The sequence below is a fragment of the Centropristis striata genome, chromosome 21 (assembly GCF_030273125.1).
Source record: "Centropristis striata isolate RG_2023a ecotype Rhode Island chromosome 21, C.striata_1.0, whole genome shotgun sequence".
Taxonomy (NCBI): domain Eukaryota; kingdom Metazoa; phylum Chordata; class Actinopteri; order Perciformes; family Serranidae; genus Centropristis; species Centropristis striata.
Genome location: NC_081537.1, coordinates 19,230,198 through 19,248,345, shown reverse-complemented (window position 1 = coordinate 19,248,345; position 18,148 = coordinate 19,230,198). Strand labels below are relative to the sequence as shown.

General features: G+C 39.9%; 2 protein-coding genes across 2 annotated transcripts in view; one reads left to right on the top strand and one right to left on the bottom strand.

Moving 5' to 3' along the window:
* Window positions 1-8,078, bottom strand: part of mta3 (metastasis associated 1 family, member 3) — a 33,059-nt gene extending 24,981 nt beyond the window's left edge. Inside the window, exons 1-3 of the mRNA XM_059324723.1 lie at window positions 7,823-8,078; window positions 4,982-5,049; window positions 3,710-3,803 (exon numbers count right to left, since the gene is read on the bottom strand). Of these exons, the coding sequence (XP_059180706.1) occupies window positions 3,710-3,803; window positions 4,982-5,049; window positions 7,823-7,850 (190 nt within the window). The 5' untranslated portion in view covers window positions 7,851-8,078. The remainder of the gene's footprint in view (window positions 1-3,709; window positions 3,804-4,981; window positions 5,050-7,822) is intronic.
* A 3,366-nt stretch (window positions 8,079-11,444) lies between these two features.
* kcng3 (potassium voltage-gated channel, subfamily G, member 3) lies at window positions 11,445-17,897 on the top strand. Its single transcript, XM_059324745.1, has 2 exons — window positions 11,445-12,203; window positions 13,662-17,897. The coding sequence occupies exons 1-2, from the start codon at window positions 11,578-11,580 to the stop codon at window positions 14,305-14,307; spliced, it is 1,272 nt and encodes a 423-aa protein (XP_059180728.1). The 5' UTR covers window positions 11,445-11,577; the 3' UTR covers window positions 14,308-17,897.
* The last annotated feature ends 251 nt before the right edge of the window (window positions 17,898-18,148 follow it).

The following is an 18,148-nucleotide window of genomic DNA, read 5'->3' as shown; positions in this document are numbered from 1 at the left end:
CAAGAAGGTGAGACAAAATTGTAAAACTAGGAACAACAGACACTTTTGGACAGTCTTTACACCTGCTTATACACTTAAATAACAGAAGTTAAAGAGAATTTGTGAGAGACTTTCAAACCCTGCTACCCAACTTTCTAACCTCAGCACATATGACCAATCTCTGCATGAAATGACTCCCTCTAAACTTGATTACTGTAAAATCCTTTTATCTGCTCATTAAAAGCTCCTAGAAGTCTTCAGCTTTCTCAGAATGCTGCAGCTAAGATATTCACAAAAACAACAAAATTTGACCATAAAACAGCCACCCTGGCCTCTCTTCACTTGTTCGTCTTTTAACTTATAATAAAGGCCTGCTGCCAGTCTTATCTATCGGAGTTAATTACGCCGCATACACGACACACCCTCTACTCTCTCTCGCACGCTCAATGCTGGTCTTGTGGTCATTCATTCAGTTCACAGTAAATCAGCTGACTTCAGAGCATTTGTTGACCGTGCCACTTATCTCTGGGACGGCCTTCCATTAGAAGAAGAACCTTCACTTGAACTCTAACTTTATAAACTTTTTAATACCTCCCACAAAACTTGGTTGGGTCCACAAACTTTTAAATGTCTTTTTAACTTCTCTTTTTTAACCAGTTACATTTTATTTAGATTTTTACAATGTTATTTGCTTGCTTTGAGCTCTGTCCTGTGGAGTATTTTTTTAATGTAAAGCCTATTGAGAGCATGCTGGATGGTGATTCTGCACTTAAAGTGGGTGCAAAACTTTTCACTGCACCCCAATTTTAATATCACACGCTGTACGACTCACTAACAAACACTTCAGTTTAAGGATACTGAACCCATGACCCCTCGCTCAACTGAGCAGTGTCTCAGATTGGTTCAGCAACTTCCTCTATGTTGTAGTGAAACTCGTCTCTCCATTTCCTCCATTAAGTTGCTGCTTTTACTTTTATCTGACAGACAGCAGACTCGCCGTTCTTTGCTCTGCTTTCCTTCTATATCTCAGGGCTCTAACTGCTGCGTCTTCACACAGACTTTTTACTGCTGCTGCTGCTTTCATACTGAAAGCTTTCCACTACAAACCACTGGAAGGCAACTACAGGAAGTCAGTCTCTTATTTGTCACCGAGTGGTTGCTAATTCATCACAGCAACATTTCTGTAGTGGATGAGTAAATGTATACATGCAAATACTGCTAAGTATGAATGGTAAAAGGGGATGTTTTCTACTCTATTTTGGATGTTTTGGGTCGGCAGCAGCAGCAGCAATGTCAGGGGTAGAAACGTTAAGAGCTAAAAGCTAATAAAATCAAAAGTATTTGCACGACTTGATCCTGATGAGGGTAGATTGAAAAAATACCAGTTTTTCAGATAAACCGACCCTTTAGCTCTCCTGCGGAGCCCGTGTTTGGCCCTCAGCTGTTGTTTGATCTTTGGCTGCATTGATCAGCATGATAGACAAAACAAATGCAAATTTTTTGGCGTGCAGGCCTCCAGAATGACTCCACTAAGAGCGTTGCTGCTGCTCCCTTCTGAAATTTATAGCTAAACATTTAGAGCAACAGATTGATAAACATTTCAACTTTGACTCCCAAGCACTCTGGATATTTTTTTTAATTCTGTAAATCATTTTCACTGCCTGTCCTTTTGTTTTCCTCCTGAAGTAAACTCATAAATTGTGCACAATTTTTAACAGTAGGCAGTGCTAAATTTAATTGTTGTTGCCGTCTCTTCTGCTGAGCAGCTGGTCCACAAGTGACTCCAAATATCTTGTGGATTCAGCACAGTGCGGCTGCAACGGGTGCATATGTTTCACCATACTGTATGGTTTATATTTCTGTGCTGAAGGCTGCTTTATGTTTACAGAGCCTAGCCAAATGAGCAAAACTGGTTTTCCACATTATGACCAACAGTATTAAACCACACAATACATTCCTGTCTTTCCTGTCCGTGCTGATTCTCAGTCATGTAAACTTCATCTCAACCCTCCTCCGCACAGTTGTGGGATTGCTTTGGCAGAAGGGAGTTTTTTATTTCCAGGAACTTATCAAAAAAATGTAATTTTATTGTGACCAAAGGACAAAGTGAAACATCACTGGGAACAGGTAGAAGGCTTCCCACACAGAACAGGTGTTACAGCAACACTTTCCTTCTTCCTCTACTCATGCAGCCACACTCTCAGTAATAAGCAATTAAGAAATAAAGGATATCTATATTTATATTCATATTAAGCCGCTGAAGCACACATACATTTGATTAAATGACTGCAGTCTGATGGAAATGGATTTTTTTTTTTACATTGATGGTAAATGTTATTATGTGCACAGGACGCGCTGAGTGGAAACGCAGCTGGAAATGTCAGACTGACTGACATGCAGCAGAAAGCCCATAATGACATTTTCCATCACTGAGACTGTCTGAAATCAGAACTGAAAACCACATAGGTTCAGACCGCTGCTCTAGTATCCATTCACTGTTTAAAAATAGACCAATTGTAAGAATAAATGTATCGTTTATTAAATTATTAACCAATAATTCTTGCAGTTAAAAAGTGAAAAAAATGCTGCTTTTCCATAATGTTGTGAATGCATTTGAGCAGGGAAGCAATTAACAATTATTAAGTAAGATTAGATTATACTTTATTGATCCCACAATGGGAAAATTCACTTGTCACAGCAGCAAAATCAGAAGCAAAAGATGTGAATATATAACTAAATATATAAGTGTTTAATCTGCACATTTATTTCTTGACTAATCCAAAGATGTTCTTTTAAAACACTAAAAAACATAAGATTGTTATCTTTGTGAAGCTATAAACTGCAAATGTTTCACATATTTCTGCATGAACACTTGAAGAAAGAACTGATTATCCAAACTGTTGCCAAATAATCATCTGTTGCTAAACTAATCGACCGATCATTTCAGCTCTACATTTAAGTTGAATGTATATTAACGCCTGAACCCCATGAAGTTGTTTTTCACATTTTACTCACTGTGGCCTAATTTTCACTGCAATATACAAGTTTCTGCACCTCAATAGAAATAGCATAATAAGTGCTAGAAGTAGGGAGAAATCACAACTTTTGTGCAGTATAACACAATTATGAAGCCATAAATACATTTTTTAAAAAGCAGAATTCCTTTGATTATTTATTTTACAAAAATTACAATGAAAAGGAATCTTTTTATACATTTCCCCTCTAAGTGCCCACAAGTGTCACCAATATTGTAGAAAGAATAGATACTGCACATGCAATAGATATTGAACTATTTAAACAGAGCAGAGGAGAGGACAAGAGAGGTTGTAAAAATGTAAACAGCTTGCAGTTCAGTCAGTTTCACAAAATTTTTGCTTCTGCATTTGTGGCTTCCCACAATCTGGTTATTGCAATGGTTGATTTTTGCCAAATAGTAATACGTTATTTTGATGAAATATCACTATTTTAATCTGAGATTCATAATTGTTTTTCTGATGGAACGGTTAGTCACGCATGATTTGTTCAAGGAGCATAGAAAATCTGAAAACCCAGTGATAATTTCTGACACTTTGATAAAACATGCCTTTCAAACCCTCCAGTGGGGTTCAAAGGGTTAATATTAACATTGACTTGTCTCTTACAACACTTAATTGCTTCAAAAGTGACTTTCATTCACATGTGACACCAGAACAAAAAGTTGTCTTGGTGTGTGACAGGAGTTACTACTCACTTGCATGTTTGTCTGCGAGCTGGATGAGGCTGTGGGAAATATCTCTCCTTCTGTAGAAACACACCACCTTGGCCTCCACATTCCCACTGGCCGTCTGAAACAGAGAGAGTAGAGGGATCCAGATTGACTGAAAACGGTGGCAACACCTCCCTGCACAAACCTCTAATTTCCCAAGAGACATGGCTCCTTTGTGAGCTTGTCAAGCTATGCTGCTATGACAGGCTGACCAGGGCAGCAACAGCGCTTTTGATCAGATGATTGATTGATTGATTGTCTCGCTGGATAATTAGGCCAACAGGCTTAGAGACTCAGCCAGTATTAAATTCTGTGACTGATGGAGAGTGTATGGATGTGGGGGTATGAGGTCTGAGAAAACTGATTCCAACTTCTGCTGCTTAAAGAGTAAGCTTGTAGGTATGAGCATATGTAGTTAATAACACTACATTCTGCAATAGAATGTAACACCAGCATAAGCCACAAAAATGTCCATCAAGTTAAATCTACCATTCTCTTTCAGCCTCAACAAAAAAAAGAACATTATAAACTTCATCCAGGCTGCATCTGTTGCAGGACGATTGTGTTACATTACATCATACTGCAGGGTGTTGATATTTTTTTGTCCACCCCCTTTTATCACTCATGATAACAACACTGGCTCCTGTCTTTATATTTAAATGTAAAGCCTCAATATGTTTGTTTTTTCTGGCTGATGCTGACCGATCTGACATCTTCCTGCCCACACCATCTGATAATTGCATGCATTTATCTGAGTATTTTGGTGCAAATGCAACACAGGAAAAGCTTTTCTGACACACCCGTTACAGATGCTTCTGTCGTGTTAAAACAAAAGTTAGCTTTGGTGTGTACTTAACTGATAATACGGTTATGAAATGTGTTAAAACAGGAGTCTCTGCAAATGATCAAACACTGGCAAAGAAAGCTTCACACCACTGTTTTTCAAAGTAAGCTGATCTTTCATCCAGAGCTATGCAAGTTCCTGAAAAAGTTCATTACAATATTGGCCCCCACCTACACATAACACACTCCCCACAGGTGTGTCCTGTGATATCAACGGCGGTTAGGAGACTGGGGAACACCTGTCAGGTCTCATCATAGAACAATACCACTTTCAGTCACTAAATGAACACCCACACACACATCAATGCAAAATGGGGGGTGGGGAAAGAAAACAGGGAGGAATCCTTGCTATTCACCCTTAGGCATAAAAACGGCATAAACGCACACAAAAGTGACACACAAACACTTATGTACCTTGTTGAGTTCTTCTATCCGCCGGATCAGGTACGGGTTACTGGAGGAGTTCTCAAAGAATACATAATCTGTAACAGAAAACACACACTCATTATTTCACTGCAACGACGTGTTAGCCTGTGAAACCAAGTGAGAATAATACATTTGTGGCCATGTTATTATCCGTGCAATCCAGTGCAACAGCTCACCTTTACAAAGATAAAAATAATTTGTTTTGACTGACATTTTGAGAGAAGAATTCATCCAACTGTACATTTACTATTGAGGTTGTAGTTTGCGGTCTATTGAACTGGACTGTATTGTGTTGAGAGGCGTTTCTACTGCTTTGCCCAACTCATTCACAATCATGAAGGAAGGCCTAGCACACACTGTAGGCTGATATTTTTGGGAGTTAATTTTACTTTTGACAATAAGGGACAGGACAGGGCAGGACAGGAAAAATAACAGCAGTGGGTCAGTTTCTAAATATAAGAGTACCTTCCAAGGTAGTTCAAAACAGGGATTTAGGAGCTGGACTTCATTAGAAAAAGTATAGGGACCCCTGGCCAAAGTGTTTTTTATGGTTCTGTACTCTTTCATGAAGGCATTATGGGTCTTAACACAGGAATGGGATGGGACAGGAGGTATACTTTGAGATTGGGAGAGGACAAGAGTTTCTTTATGTGGAACTGGGATGGGACTGGAGTGAAAATTCACTTCTCCTCTAGTACACATGTACATCATGGACGACTACAAACACATAAATTAACCCCTCTCACAGTAACATTATAATCCTCCTAAATGTAGAATGTGTGGCAGATCTGTTGCATTGCATTAAATTGTAGAAGTGTGCCTAATAATGTGGCCATCATCCCATCACCAGCTTACGTAATATACTATAGTGTTCTCCCTCATTATACCATAGTGCACTTTTACAGTGTAGCCAAAAATAGAGCATGTGTATCTGTGTAAATGTGAATAAAGTCAGTATCAGCAATTGCTACATCTAGAGGAAGAGGTTAAAAAGATGCAAGGACCTTAATAAACCAGTTAACTGTAATGCATCACGAAGAATATCGATTCGAATTCAAGCAAGTCAAGGAAAAAGAAATTATGTGTACATCAAGGTCCTTACTGCCTGTGAGACCATCACCATACTGTAGGGCCGTGCAATATGATGATATAGATCATCTCAACATCTATGTAAAGGCAATGTTTAGGTCATCTGGATGATGCTTTATGTTCTAATCTTTGCAGATGGGAGCAAAGCTGAAGCAAACCTAGGAAAAATAATTTTCATTTGACAAGAGTGCACAAAAATAGACTGCTGTGTGGTTATTATCTTGAAATGACATATATCAGGACAGAAGATTCTGGCCATATCGCCTAGCAAAAATAAATAAATTGAGGACGGTCAAGGATATATCTCTGTCAGGACTGTTGATTTTCCACTGCCCAACAAAAATCCACATGAACATGAGACAGGAGGCAAAAAAATCCAACCTGACCTAACTCTACCTGACCAGAATATACAGTAAGTTCAGTCCATGGCAAATGCTGCCTTCAAGTGCTGTCTGAAATATATGAATCACTCTGCTACAGGCCCAAACACAAGTAAGCGAAGAGGTATATGTCAAGAGTTGTCACAGTTTAACATTCAGTTAGTGCATATGAATGTTACAGCTGTGCAAAAATGTTAAACTCCAGAGAAATATTGTTTAAACATTAAATCCCAGGCATGAAATGTATATTCTTCACTATAAACTTTCAGATGCAGGAAATAAATTGTAGTGAAAGTAGACAAAGCTGAATGCATGAAGAGGCAACATTTCCAAAAGACTAGAAAAGACTTGTTTGGTGTTATTGCATTTCATAAAAATAAATCCCAATGCACAGACGAGATTTAAGTTCAAGGAGCTGCAGTTTCCAAAGAGCACTTGAAGGCAGCAGGAGAGCTGCAGCTGAGGTGACCATATGGATCACAAACTGATATACGTTGCAACGACACTGATAAACTGTTGCCAATATTAATCACCTGTGCAGAGATGCTTAATGTTTACCTGACATGGTAAGCACCTATGCCAACAATCAGAGTGCTAATAAAGATTGGAAGTACGTGTGATTAAAGGTGTTAAAGGTTTAATCTCACCCGTCGCAACGACGCCATTAATCGAGACAATAATTTGATGCTGAATGCCAGTACACTGCTAACAAGCTAGCTAGCAGAGCAAGTGAAGTCATATTTGCTAATTAATTGCGCTTGTTGTGAGTGTAAATGGACAGTGTGGCAATGCCCGGTGTCTAAATGTTACCAAAATTGTTGGATGCTTTCTTGTTGTAGTGTAAAACGGGCGCCACAGCTGCAATAATGCTAATGAGTGAAGCCATTACTGGTGCTAACGTTAGCTAAATAAGGACTCGTACTAATGGCTGCATGCCAGAAGAGGCAAATACAAAGGCAGCCTCAGACAGCCCGTGGTAACATTTTAACAACATGTCTAGTACAGAAGCCACATGAGGTATCAGCTCCCCGTATTCCCGGTTTAATTACCCCAAAATGAAGCCCAACAAAAGGTGCCGACAACTGAAATATGTTTACATTGTAAGCTAGCCATTTAGCAAGCTGGCGGCTAGCTGCTGTGGCCACGACAGACGCGAGGCCTGACCCATTTTGAATCCCAAATATTTAGAAATGCTCACCTTCCTGCTCCAACTTAACATCTCTGTGCGTGCGAACACAGCCGTATGTCACTATAAGACGCAAAGAAGCTAAAAAGAATAACAGCTTTAAGCTCCCAGGGAGGGATGCAAAACTGAAAGGGTTTCGGTCTGATAAAAAAAGATCCACATTGACATACATACCTCCGACCCGGTACATGTTGGCCGCCATTTCTGCCCTCCCGGAGTGTAAACCATAAACTACGAGGAATAGAATAAATTAATAAAAACAATAAAACTCGGTCTCTTAAAAGGTAAAAAAGGTGCGTTAAATTATGATCGTCGAGACTCCGGATGTGTACCCAAGCGGGAGATTTTTTGGCAAATGAACCCCCCCCTCCTCCTCTCGGATTCACAGTAGCCTTTACAATACAGTGAACTCACGGCAGCCAAAAGAAGTCGGATCAACCCGAAAAACCACCGACTGGTGACGTTGAGAGGGGCTCGCGCACGCGCACAAACACACACACACACACACACACAAACACACACACATTTACAAACCATACTTATATGGAATAAACAGTGGGTGCAAATGCAATCATACCTGCAAAATATATTAATCAAGTGGCTTTATAACCAACTGCATAACATTATAAGCCTGTAGTGATACTTCTGTCTGCTCCTATACTCCACTCTCGTGTGGCCCTTCTGTAACCTTGCACATGGTGAGCCTGCATATCGTCACACTGTTAAAATAATCAATAATCAGTCATTTTTCGTCAAAAATTTTTTTTTTTTTGCCTAAATCATCTCCTCATGATGCCGGCCACCTATGGTAAAATCGCCTACATCCTCAGTTGATCAGATCATGTGATTTTACCCCTTTAAGATAATGGCCTATGTCAAGTGTGTAACTTAAGCGGATTTATTATGCCCAAGTCAAAATAAAATGTGACGTGACATTTTTTTGAACATGCCTTTGTGACTTAAGCAAGGTATGGTAAGACTTTATTTTGAAGGTGTCTACATAAGAGTGACATGAGCGTGTCATAAACATGACATGGGATGTGTCATGAACATTAATGACACTTTGAAGTAACATTAATGCTCATGATACTTGTCATGTCATGTTTCTGACAGGCTTGTATGACTCTTATGTAGACACCTTCAAAATAAAGTGTTACCATATCTTGCTTAAGTCACAAAGGCATGTTCAAAAAATTGCCTAAGTCATTTATTTCTCTTAAGTTACATAATTAACACACAGTGTTATTACTATGCCAATAGCCATCCTTTGTTACATCCTGTTTGAGTGAAATGATCAATAAATGTCATATGTTACACTTTTGGTGAAGTTTTTTGTGTTTCCTGCAAAACTTGAAAAAATGAGTTAGGCGATTATGTTAACAGGGTGATGATATATTTAGAGCCTACTACCACTCCACTTCATTATATTTACTTAAACAAGGAAACATATTTTTACTGTAAGTCTGGAAAAGTTCAGTCCATGGCAAATGCTGCCTTCAAGTGCTGTCTGAAATATAAAAATCACTTGGCTCCAGGCCCACACACAACTAAGTAAAAAGGTAAATATGTCAAGTATGAGTTGTCAAGGTTTAGCATTCAGTCAGTGCATATGAATGTCACATCTGTCCAAAATGTTTATCCCCAGAGAAATATTTTTTAAACAGATGCATGAACATGCATTTTCTTCACCATAAATTACCACAATGTAGACATGGCTATATGCATGGAAAGGAAACATTTCCAAAACACGAGATAAGACTTGTTTGGTGTTATTGCATTTCATAAAGATAACTCCAATGCACAGACGAGCTTTGATTCCAGGAGCTGCAGTTTCCAAAGAGCACTTGAAGGCAGCAGGAGAGCTGCAGCTGAGGTGACATATGGACCAAATATCAACAAACTTGCACTTGTGTAATGTTTATAGTGTGTAGTATCTATTTTATTTGTTGTGTTTTTTAATGTATATATATATATATATTTCTCTTCTAGTGTTTATAGCCTATGCAGCATTATTATACTTCCTCACATTACATTACATTTACTCAAGTAGAGTACTTAAGTATAATTTGAAGGAATGTGTACTTTATTTGAGAATTTCCATTTTAATGTAATTTTATACTTCTACTTCACTACATTTTAGAGGTTAATATTGTACTTTTTAACTTTAATACATTTAGCTGACAGCTTTAGTTACCTTTCAGGTCAGGATTTAACATTACAAACATGATAAATTTAAAGTTATTAGACCTTTTAAAAATATTAAACCTCAATACAGTATATTAAGTAGTTAAAATGAGCTAATTGTTACTAGATTAAAACACTGTTTACATTAATGCATAAAAACAAATAATCTCATAAAATGTTTAACAATCTGAGTGGGGCCATTCTGCATCACGAGTACTTTTACTTTTGATATTTTAAGTACATTTGATGCAAATAGTAGTATCACTATGGTACTTTAATTTAAGTAAGTTTTGAATGTAGTGACTTCATACCACAAGCCTAACAGGATTAAATATATATTTATATATGTAGTATCAGTTCTATTTGGTTTGCTGTTGGGCTATTCCAAGATATTTTATTTGTTGTGTTTTTCAAAATGTATGTATATTTTTCTCAACTAGAGTTCAAGTCTTATTTATTGTGTATTTACTTACATCTATAATTCCACTCTACCTCATTGCATTTATTATGTTCATTTAGTCTGTTATTCTATGCTTATATTTATATTTAAGTAGTATTAGTCATACTGAAATATAAGTATTTATATTTATATATATATAGGGAGAAGTCATTACCTTCGTAGCAACTCATCATATTATGCACTTACTGGTCCTCAGGCTCCTTTCAACACTGCTCCTCATACAAAAAGGCTCTCTCTATATAAAACCTAATTAAATTAAAAAACACTTTAGTTAAAATCAAATAAGAATTTGAGGCTTAAAACATAAAGCATGAATAACTGCAGCTGGAGAACCGCTTGTAAATGGTAGTAAAATATATTTGTTTACATTTTTTTAACATTAAATTTAAGAACAGAGGAAATTGGCTTAATTTTAAGCAGCAGATATGTATTGTTTTGTATTTTAACATAGAATTCACTGTAATTTATCATTCAAGACCATTAAGCAATTGAAAAATACAGTAAAAAATGTATTAAGTCTCATTATATTAATTTACAGATTTCACCTTCCATTTATGGTTAATATTTACAATAAAAGTGTGCATAATTAACCCCTTTTATGGAATTTGCACTTCAAAAATCCTGTAAAATAGGCTAATACAGTACACTTCTGGAAAATATCACTTAAATCTCTTTTTTTACAGTCTAGATATGTACGCTTGTAAGTTTACAATCAGTAAGAAACCAGGTAAATAAGCAAGCAGAGCCATAATATGATATATGAACTCATAATTGGCCATTAGTTTTAAAGCCATGGCTAAAGTTTAACAAGTATTTTTGCACCATCAGAGTAATTACTATGATTGTGTTGCTGTTTATTGATGATTCTGAATGTGCTTCCGTATGTTAGGCTAAAGGGAATAAAGTGTACGATAAAGTATTTGCACAGACTCTACTTTGGAGATAAATGTGTGTGAAATGACACTCTGTAGTTTCCCTGTGAGTTTTTCCTTTTTCCTTCCGTGCGTCCATGCGCGCGCGCATGTGACATCATTGATGGGATTGGCTCGCCCTGACTGGGGTGGAGAGTCTCCTCTACAGGCTACAGAGGGAGAAGAAGAGGAGTGAGGGACAGAGGGGATAGTTTCCATCAGCCACGGAGCTCAGCGCAGGACCAGCTCCACTCTGAGCGAACCACGCCCCGGGGGGACAGGGGAGACCGTGCCCCCCAAGTGTCCAAACTCCTGTGATGGAAGGGACAACGGACTGTGAGGATGAGTTTTAGTTGTTGTCGCAGGTTGACAAGATGAAGTTCGGGAAGAGCATCTGCGTACTCAACGTGGGGGGAACCCGGTACGCCTTCACCCGTGAGGTGATTAGGGATTTCCCTCTCCGGCGCGTCAGCCGCCTGCATGCCTGCGCAACCGAAAAAGAGGTCCTTGAACTGTGTGATGACTACGACCGGGACCGGAATGAGTTTTTTTTCGACCGCCACGCGCAAGCTTTCGTGTTCATCATGCTGTACGTGCGCTCCGGTAAACTCCGCTTTGTCCCCGGAGTGTGCGAGCTGTCCTTCTACACGGAGATGCTCTACTGGGGACTGGAGAGCGCGCACTTGGACTCCTGCTGCCAGAAACGCCTGGACGACAGGATGTCCGAGATCGGACTGGACACTCTGTCCGAAGTGGACGTCGGACTGTCGGGGGATGATTCCCAGAGCTCGAGCCAGCCGGTGCAACGGACTGCGCCCACGGGTCGCGAAAGATGGCTCGAGAAGATGCGCAAGACCTTCGAGGAGCCCAATTCCTCGCTTTTGGCGCAGCTCTTGGCTTCAGTGTCTGTGATCTTTGTGATCGTCTCTATGGTCATGCTGTGTGCGAGCACCCTGCCGGACTGGGACACAGCCAAGAGGAACACTGTGGAGGAGCACAGGTAAGGAGAGTCAGTTAAGTTTAGAGGGATAAAAGGAGCTCCTTCATGAGGATGCTGAAAAATGTTTATGCGCAATATGTGAAAAATCTGCTGCGTAAAAGTCTGCAGTGACTTCATGAAACAAGCTTAACAGAATAAAATATAAATGTCATGATTAACTCTCTGTAAATAATAAATATACACACTCATGGGCACATAGAGGCGCCTACATGCGTTCAAGGCACTCATTGCGCACTATCCATTTATCAGATCCCAGAGCCCTAACGACTGCCCAATGATACTGTAGTTTTTCCTACAATTTAAAGGTAAAATATCAATACCAATATACAAACCATGCTAGAAAACACTCACTAGCAACATGAAGAGATTTTGTCCTTGTGTTTACTGAACTGACAGCTCTTCAATACAGCACAGTGACAAGTTTCACCACATGGTTCTCACATGTCAGAGAAGCTCCCAAGGAAACCAATCGATAACAATCCATATTATCTACAAAAAAAGTCTAGCGTTAATTATTACACAGAAAACCATGCCTTCTTCTCTTCCCCTCCTCTTCACTATTAATTTGAATATCTTTATTGGCTCGGCTAGTTTACACTGCACAGCACACAAGCAGGGTAAACACATCAGATAAACGGCAGATACATTATATTCCAGTGGGTAATGAATTAAAGGTTTACTGAGAGATTACATATTAGGGTAGGCAAACAAAAGGGAATTAAGCCACTTACAGGAATCACCTCAGGCTGCTTCTGCATGGGCAGTTATTTTGGCTTCAGTTTTTTTAATACAAGGTGATAAAGTGCACCTCTCTTTCCTTGTTATTTTTGCACAGCGTGTTCTCTCTTAAGGAGCCTGAGGCAGCCTTTCTCTATATAAGGCTGGGTTATGCTCACTCAGGCTGGACATACTTTTGGATCGGTCACAGTGGTTAGGTAATCTCTAAAAGTGTAGTTTATACTTGAGGTCAAAATGATTCCAATTTAGTTTTCATGCCAGTAGATGATGCAATTCCCTCAGCTGCTCTATAATTTGGTTTTGTCTAATTGTGCTGATGTAGTTATCATTAGGCTCTGTGGTATTTGCCCGGCCGGCCTGCCTGCCTGTCTCAATGTCAAATACAAGCACCACCTCGCTCTAATTCAGTTTGATTGCCTTTGCTGTGCTAATCAATGAGGTAATCATGTGTTTGTTTGTGTCACAGTGTCTCTTTGAGGGGTTTTAATCTTCCCCCAATCATCCCAGCAGGTCCTGCTGACTTGCGTCAACCCTGAATTGCCTCAGATGTCCTCCTTGTTTCCCATCACTTATGCCGCCCCTGCTTCACTTCCTTCTCCCTCACAGTTATTGCTTGTCAAACAGTGTCTCATATCATATCATATCTCGTCGTAGCTCCTCTGCCATTTCCTGTTTACAGTGACTTCGGCTCATTTTTCTCCTCTCCTCTCCTCTCTGTAGGATAGTGGAGGCTGTGTGCATCGGCTGGTTTACGGCAGAGTGCATAATTCGCTTTCTGGTGGCCAGGAGCAAGTTGGACTTCCTCCGCCGGCCGCTGAACATCATCGACGTGATCGCCATCACCCCCTACTATGTCACCATGGCTTTGGCCCGGGCAGGGATGCCGGGCGCCGGGCTCGGGGTGGCTGGTATAATACTGCGGGTGCTGAGGATGATGCGAGTGTTCTGGCTCATGAAGTTGGCCCGACACTTCTTGGGCCTGCAGACTCTGGGGCTGACGCTCACACGCTGCTACAGGGAGATGGTCATGCTGATGGTGTTTGTCTTCGTGGCGATGGCGATATACAGCGCTCTGGCCCAGCTGCTGGAGCACGGCTTGGATTTGGGAACGCAGAACCCGGATTATGCCAGCATCCCTGCGGCCGCCTGGTGGGTCATCATTTCCATGACGACGGTGGGGTACGGGGACGTGTACCCTGTGACAGTTGGAGGGCGGGTGCTTGGGGGGATGTGTGTAGTTAGCGGCATTGTTCTCTTGGCACTGCCCATCACATTCATCTACCACAGTTTTGTACAGTGCTACCATGAACTCAAACTCCGCTCTGCCAGATATGCACGCAGTCTGTCAGTGGAGATGCTGCAATGAACACGTGTTCGAACCCAAACTCTTTGGGCATATGGATGGATTACTGAACCGGCCTGCTGGGCACAGGTCCAAGGGGTCAGGGGTCCTGGCTCACGAACTGTTGCTGAAAAATAACACAAAACAACCAAAAAGGGATGTTCAATGACCACAAACATACTCAAAGGAAACACAACATGACAGCAGAGATGCAAAATGATAATAAAGAGATGACATATAACTGAAATAACACACAAAACAGCCAAAAACATACGGACACAGACAACAAATGACCCACAATGACCTAAAAGAAATGTAAAACGACTAAAAACGAACACGAAACAACTGCAAGGAGACCCCAAAAATTAGAAGGTCAGTTGGAAAGTGCAACCTCCGCCAAGGTCAGTGGTACATGCTCCTCAGATTTTCCCTTTTCCGAAGTTGGAAGTTGCTTTCCTGACGATACAAATAAGACAAGTTGTATTTTTCTGCTCAGAAAGTTAAACAATATGTTGATAGCTGTCTCTAGTATTTGCATGGCAACAAAGAGCAAAGAAAACAGATCAGGTGAGCAATTACATATGATTGGGAATCATCATTTCCGATTATTCTGACACCACATGAATGCTGCATGAATGCCCTATCTCACAATGTTAACAAAATGTAAAATTTGTTTGCGTATCTGCCCTCTTAACAGGTTCTTTCTTGGCTTATGCTACACCTTTATACAAGGTTTCATTAAAACCAGAGCAGTAGTTTTTCTGTAATCCTGGTGACAAACAGGCACACAAACAGCAATACAAACCAACTATAAAGAGATGCAAAACAACCACAAAAGGACCACAAATCAGTGAAAACAGCTGAAACTCGGTGTAAAAATAAAACAAAGAGGTACAAAATGACAACTTAGAAAAGTAAAATGACTAAAATAAATGCAAAACCATCACATAAACTTACAAAATGACTAAAAAGTGACAAGGAATTACTAATTATTTAATATACTACATAAACTAAAAGTAGACTCTTTAACTTTGGGTGTCTTGTTCCTGTGTAGACAGACTCAGTGGCCTCTATGGGCGCATTCACAACCCAAAGTTTAGTCCGTGTCAATCCATCTTTGGTGCGGTTAGATCCTTATTACGGTTCGTTTGGTCACTTCTGAACGCTCCAATTGTACTCTGGACCAAAATAACCGGTCCCAGACCACTTGTGAGAGGAAGTCTTGGTCTGTTTCCAATCGATTGCACTGTGAAGGTAATATGACCCAATTACAGAAAAATGAACCAAAATGCAGATTGTGGGACCTGTGAGATGTTCACAGAGCAACAGATGCGACCTGACTGGGAGAGGACTGACTTGATGTTTGCTTGACATCTGGGTCAAAGAACAAATACAGGAGATGCTGAATAAAGTCCACAAAAACAATAAAATCATTATAACTTATAATAAATTACCAGTCATAAAATAATTTGAGATCAACTAGTAGAGAAAGGATTCATGTGCACGATAAATCAGTGTAGAGTCAAGGTAAAAAACAACTTCTACAGCAATATTTCATGATGTTTGGTTCCAGGTTGCTTTGTTTATTCACATTTTCTACCACCAACTTTCCAACCAATAATAAATAATACTGTATTCCAGCCCTCAACCTTCTCACAAGTCCTTCAGGAAAAAAAAATGTTTTTGGTCTACTTATATTTACGAACCATGAAAGCAAACCAGACTAAATACAAAACAAACCAAAAATATCAATTTCACTCTGATTTGGACTAACCAAAGGTTGCTGGGTTCTGAAAGCCCCCTAAAACTAAGAGTAAAACGACCATAAAGAGATATTAAATAAACCTGTAGTTTGTAGTTGCATAATTACTACAATGAGATGCAAAATGACCACAGAACCACTGGAAATAGACACACAATGATTAAAAATAGATGCAAAACCACCACAAAAAAACATATAAAATGACTACAAAGGGATACAAAATCCCCAAAATATAATACACTCTACACTACTCAAAGTAGACTCTTTGACTTTTGGGTGACAGGCTGAGTGGCCTCCCTCATGTCTGTGCCCGGGGGCCATTTGTGTCGTAATTCATCCATGCTTCGGCCCTGCCTATGACAGAAGAAACTCAACAAACCAGTGGAGCTGCTGAAATAATGATCAGCTCCGTGCCCTGCCCTGTTTCCTGCCTGAGCTGCACCTGATTTTATTTGGCCTGTCTAGTTCCTGCCTGTTGTGTCGATGATCTCCAATCGTCGACTCTAACCAGCATGCTCTGTGCCCGTCTCCTTAACAACACCGCTCGGACAGAAGAATAGGAAAACATAAATTATTATTTATTAAACACACACAGGCTCAGTCAATCTTGCTGCTGTTTACACTGTACTCCCATGGTTACAGCATTGGCTGCCTTTTTTTTTTTTGTAATCTGCATCCAGCGCTGCATGTGTTTGTTTGTCTGGCCATCAGCCTTTCACTTTGTCTCTGCTTTGCACCCAGATGGTACAAGTTACACAAGATTGATGTGTGACCTAAATGCATTCTGTTGAACCTGTGAAATATAGAGAAGGTGCAGATGCAGATGGGGGCTGCACAGAGGGCTTAGTGTGCAGGAGGAGCTTAAGCCAGGCATAATGAAATATTGAGACAGGTCAGAAAGGACTACAAGGTGGCAGACAAATAAAGGGCGACAGATATGACAGCGCAGATGGAGTGTGAAATGGAGAATAAAAGATTCTGGGACAAAAGTGACAGAGAAGACAGAATGTGGAGAAACCCTGAGCACAAAGAGTGAATAGACGGAGAGATTGCTGCTTCTCCATTTGTGAGCAAATGTAAGGCATTTTGTATTTCTGTGTCTCCAAGGCAACCTCCATCCTCCAACATGTCAATCATAATGGTGGTTGATTTTGTGTGTGCACACAAATAGGCAACATCCACGCACACACCTCCCTGGCTGGCACGCGGCAGTTTTTTTCTTTTGCGATTACTGGGAAAATTACATCACAAGATTCGTTAAATAAAAAATAGAGCATGATGCCCATGATACAGACATGTTTTCCCTCTCCTTGGTTTGCCAAGATGATATGATTTGTTGAAGATTCACATGATCCAAACAAACAAGTCAACACCTCTCCCACACAACAGTCTTTCTCTGCATCTCTTCTCCTCTTCCTCCTGTTGCAATCAACCATAATTATTTTTTTTACACACGCATGCACGCACAAGCTCGTGCTCTTCTGTTGCAAAATTTAAACAATTAATCAGCCAGTTCATTATCTGTCAGTCCTTAAAAGTCTCCTATTTGTTATGAACGTTGCAGCCTTGTATGAGTTTATGATGTATTGTAGCTGCTACATATCTCACTATCATTGTTGTTGTTGTGTTATCAATGTGCTTTTTACACACAAAAACAGGAGTCAACGATGTGTTACCACTTTGCCTACAACTCGTAGCTTTCCAGCTCATGTGGCCTATAGCTTATAGCCCAGTGAATCTTGGCCAGGCCTGATTGAAACCATCAATCAAAACTTTTCCATCAGTAGACTATGAACTTATAATTAATGTGATTCATGTGTGAGCTTTTATAATAAAATTTCTCTCTGCAAAATGTCTTTGAATGGGAAATGGCTTATTACAAATCATGAAAATGGTTGAATTAAAGTTTTATCAGACCCCATCATCTGCTTCTTCTTTAGAGGGATAGTTTTGATTTATTTTTTAAGTGGGGTCGTCTGACTTTCTTACTCATAGTCACTGTATTTCCTATAGGAGATGGTGGTCGGTACGCCTTTAGTTTGAAGAAGCAGGCAGCAAAACCAGCACAGAAGCTAAGAAATGTGCTTCTGTGGATGGGGGCAG

What these genes read in the sequence shown, in the direction of transcription:
- kcng3 (XM_059324745.1), top strand. Translation starts at nt 11,578, where the DNA reads ATGAAGTTCGGGAAGAGCATCTGCGTACTCAACGTGGGGGGAACCCGG. An exon ending in AACACTGTGGAGGAGCACAG is followed by an intron (nt 12,204 to 13,661) that starts GTAAGGAGAGTC and finishes TCCTCTCTGTAG; the next exon opens with GATAGTGGAGGCTGTGTGCA.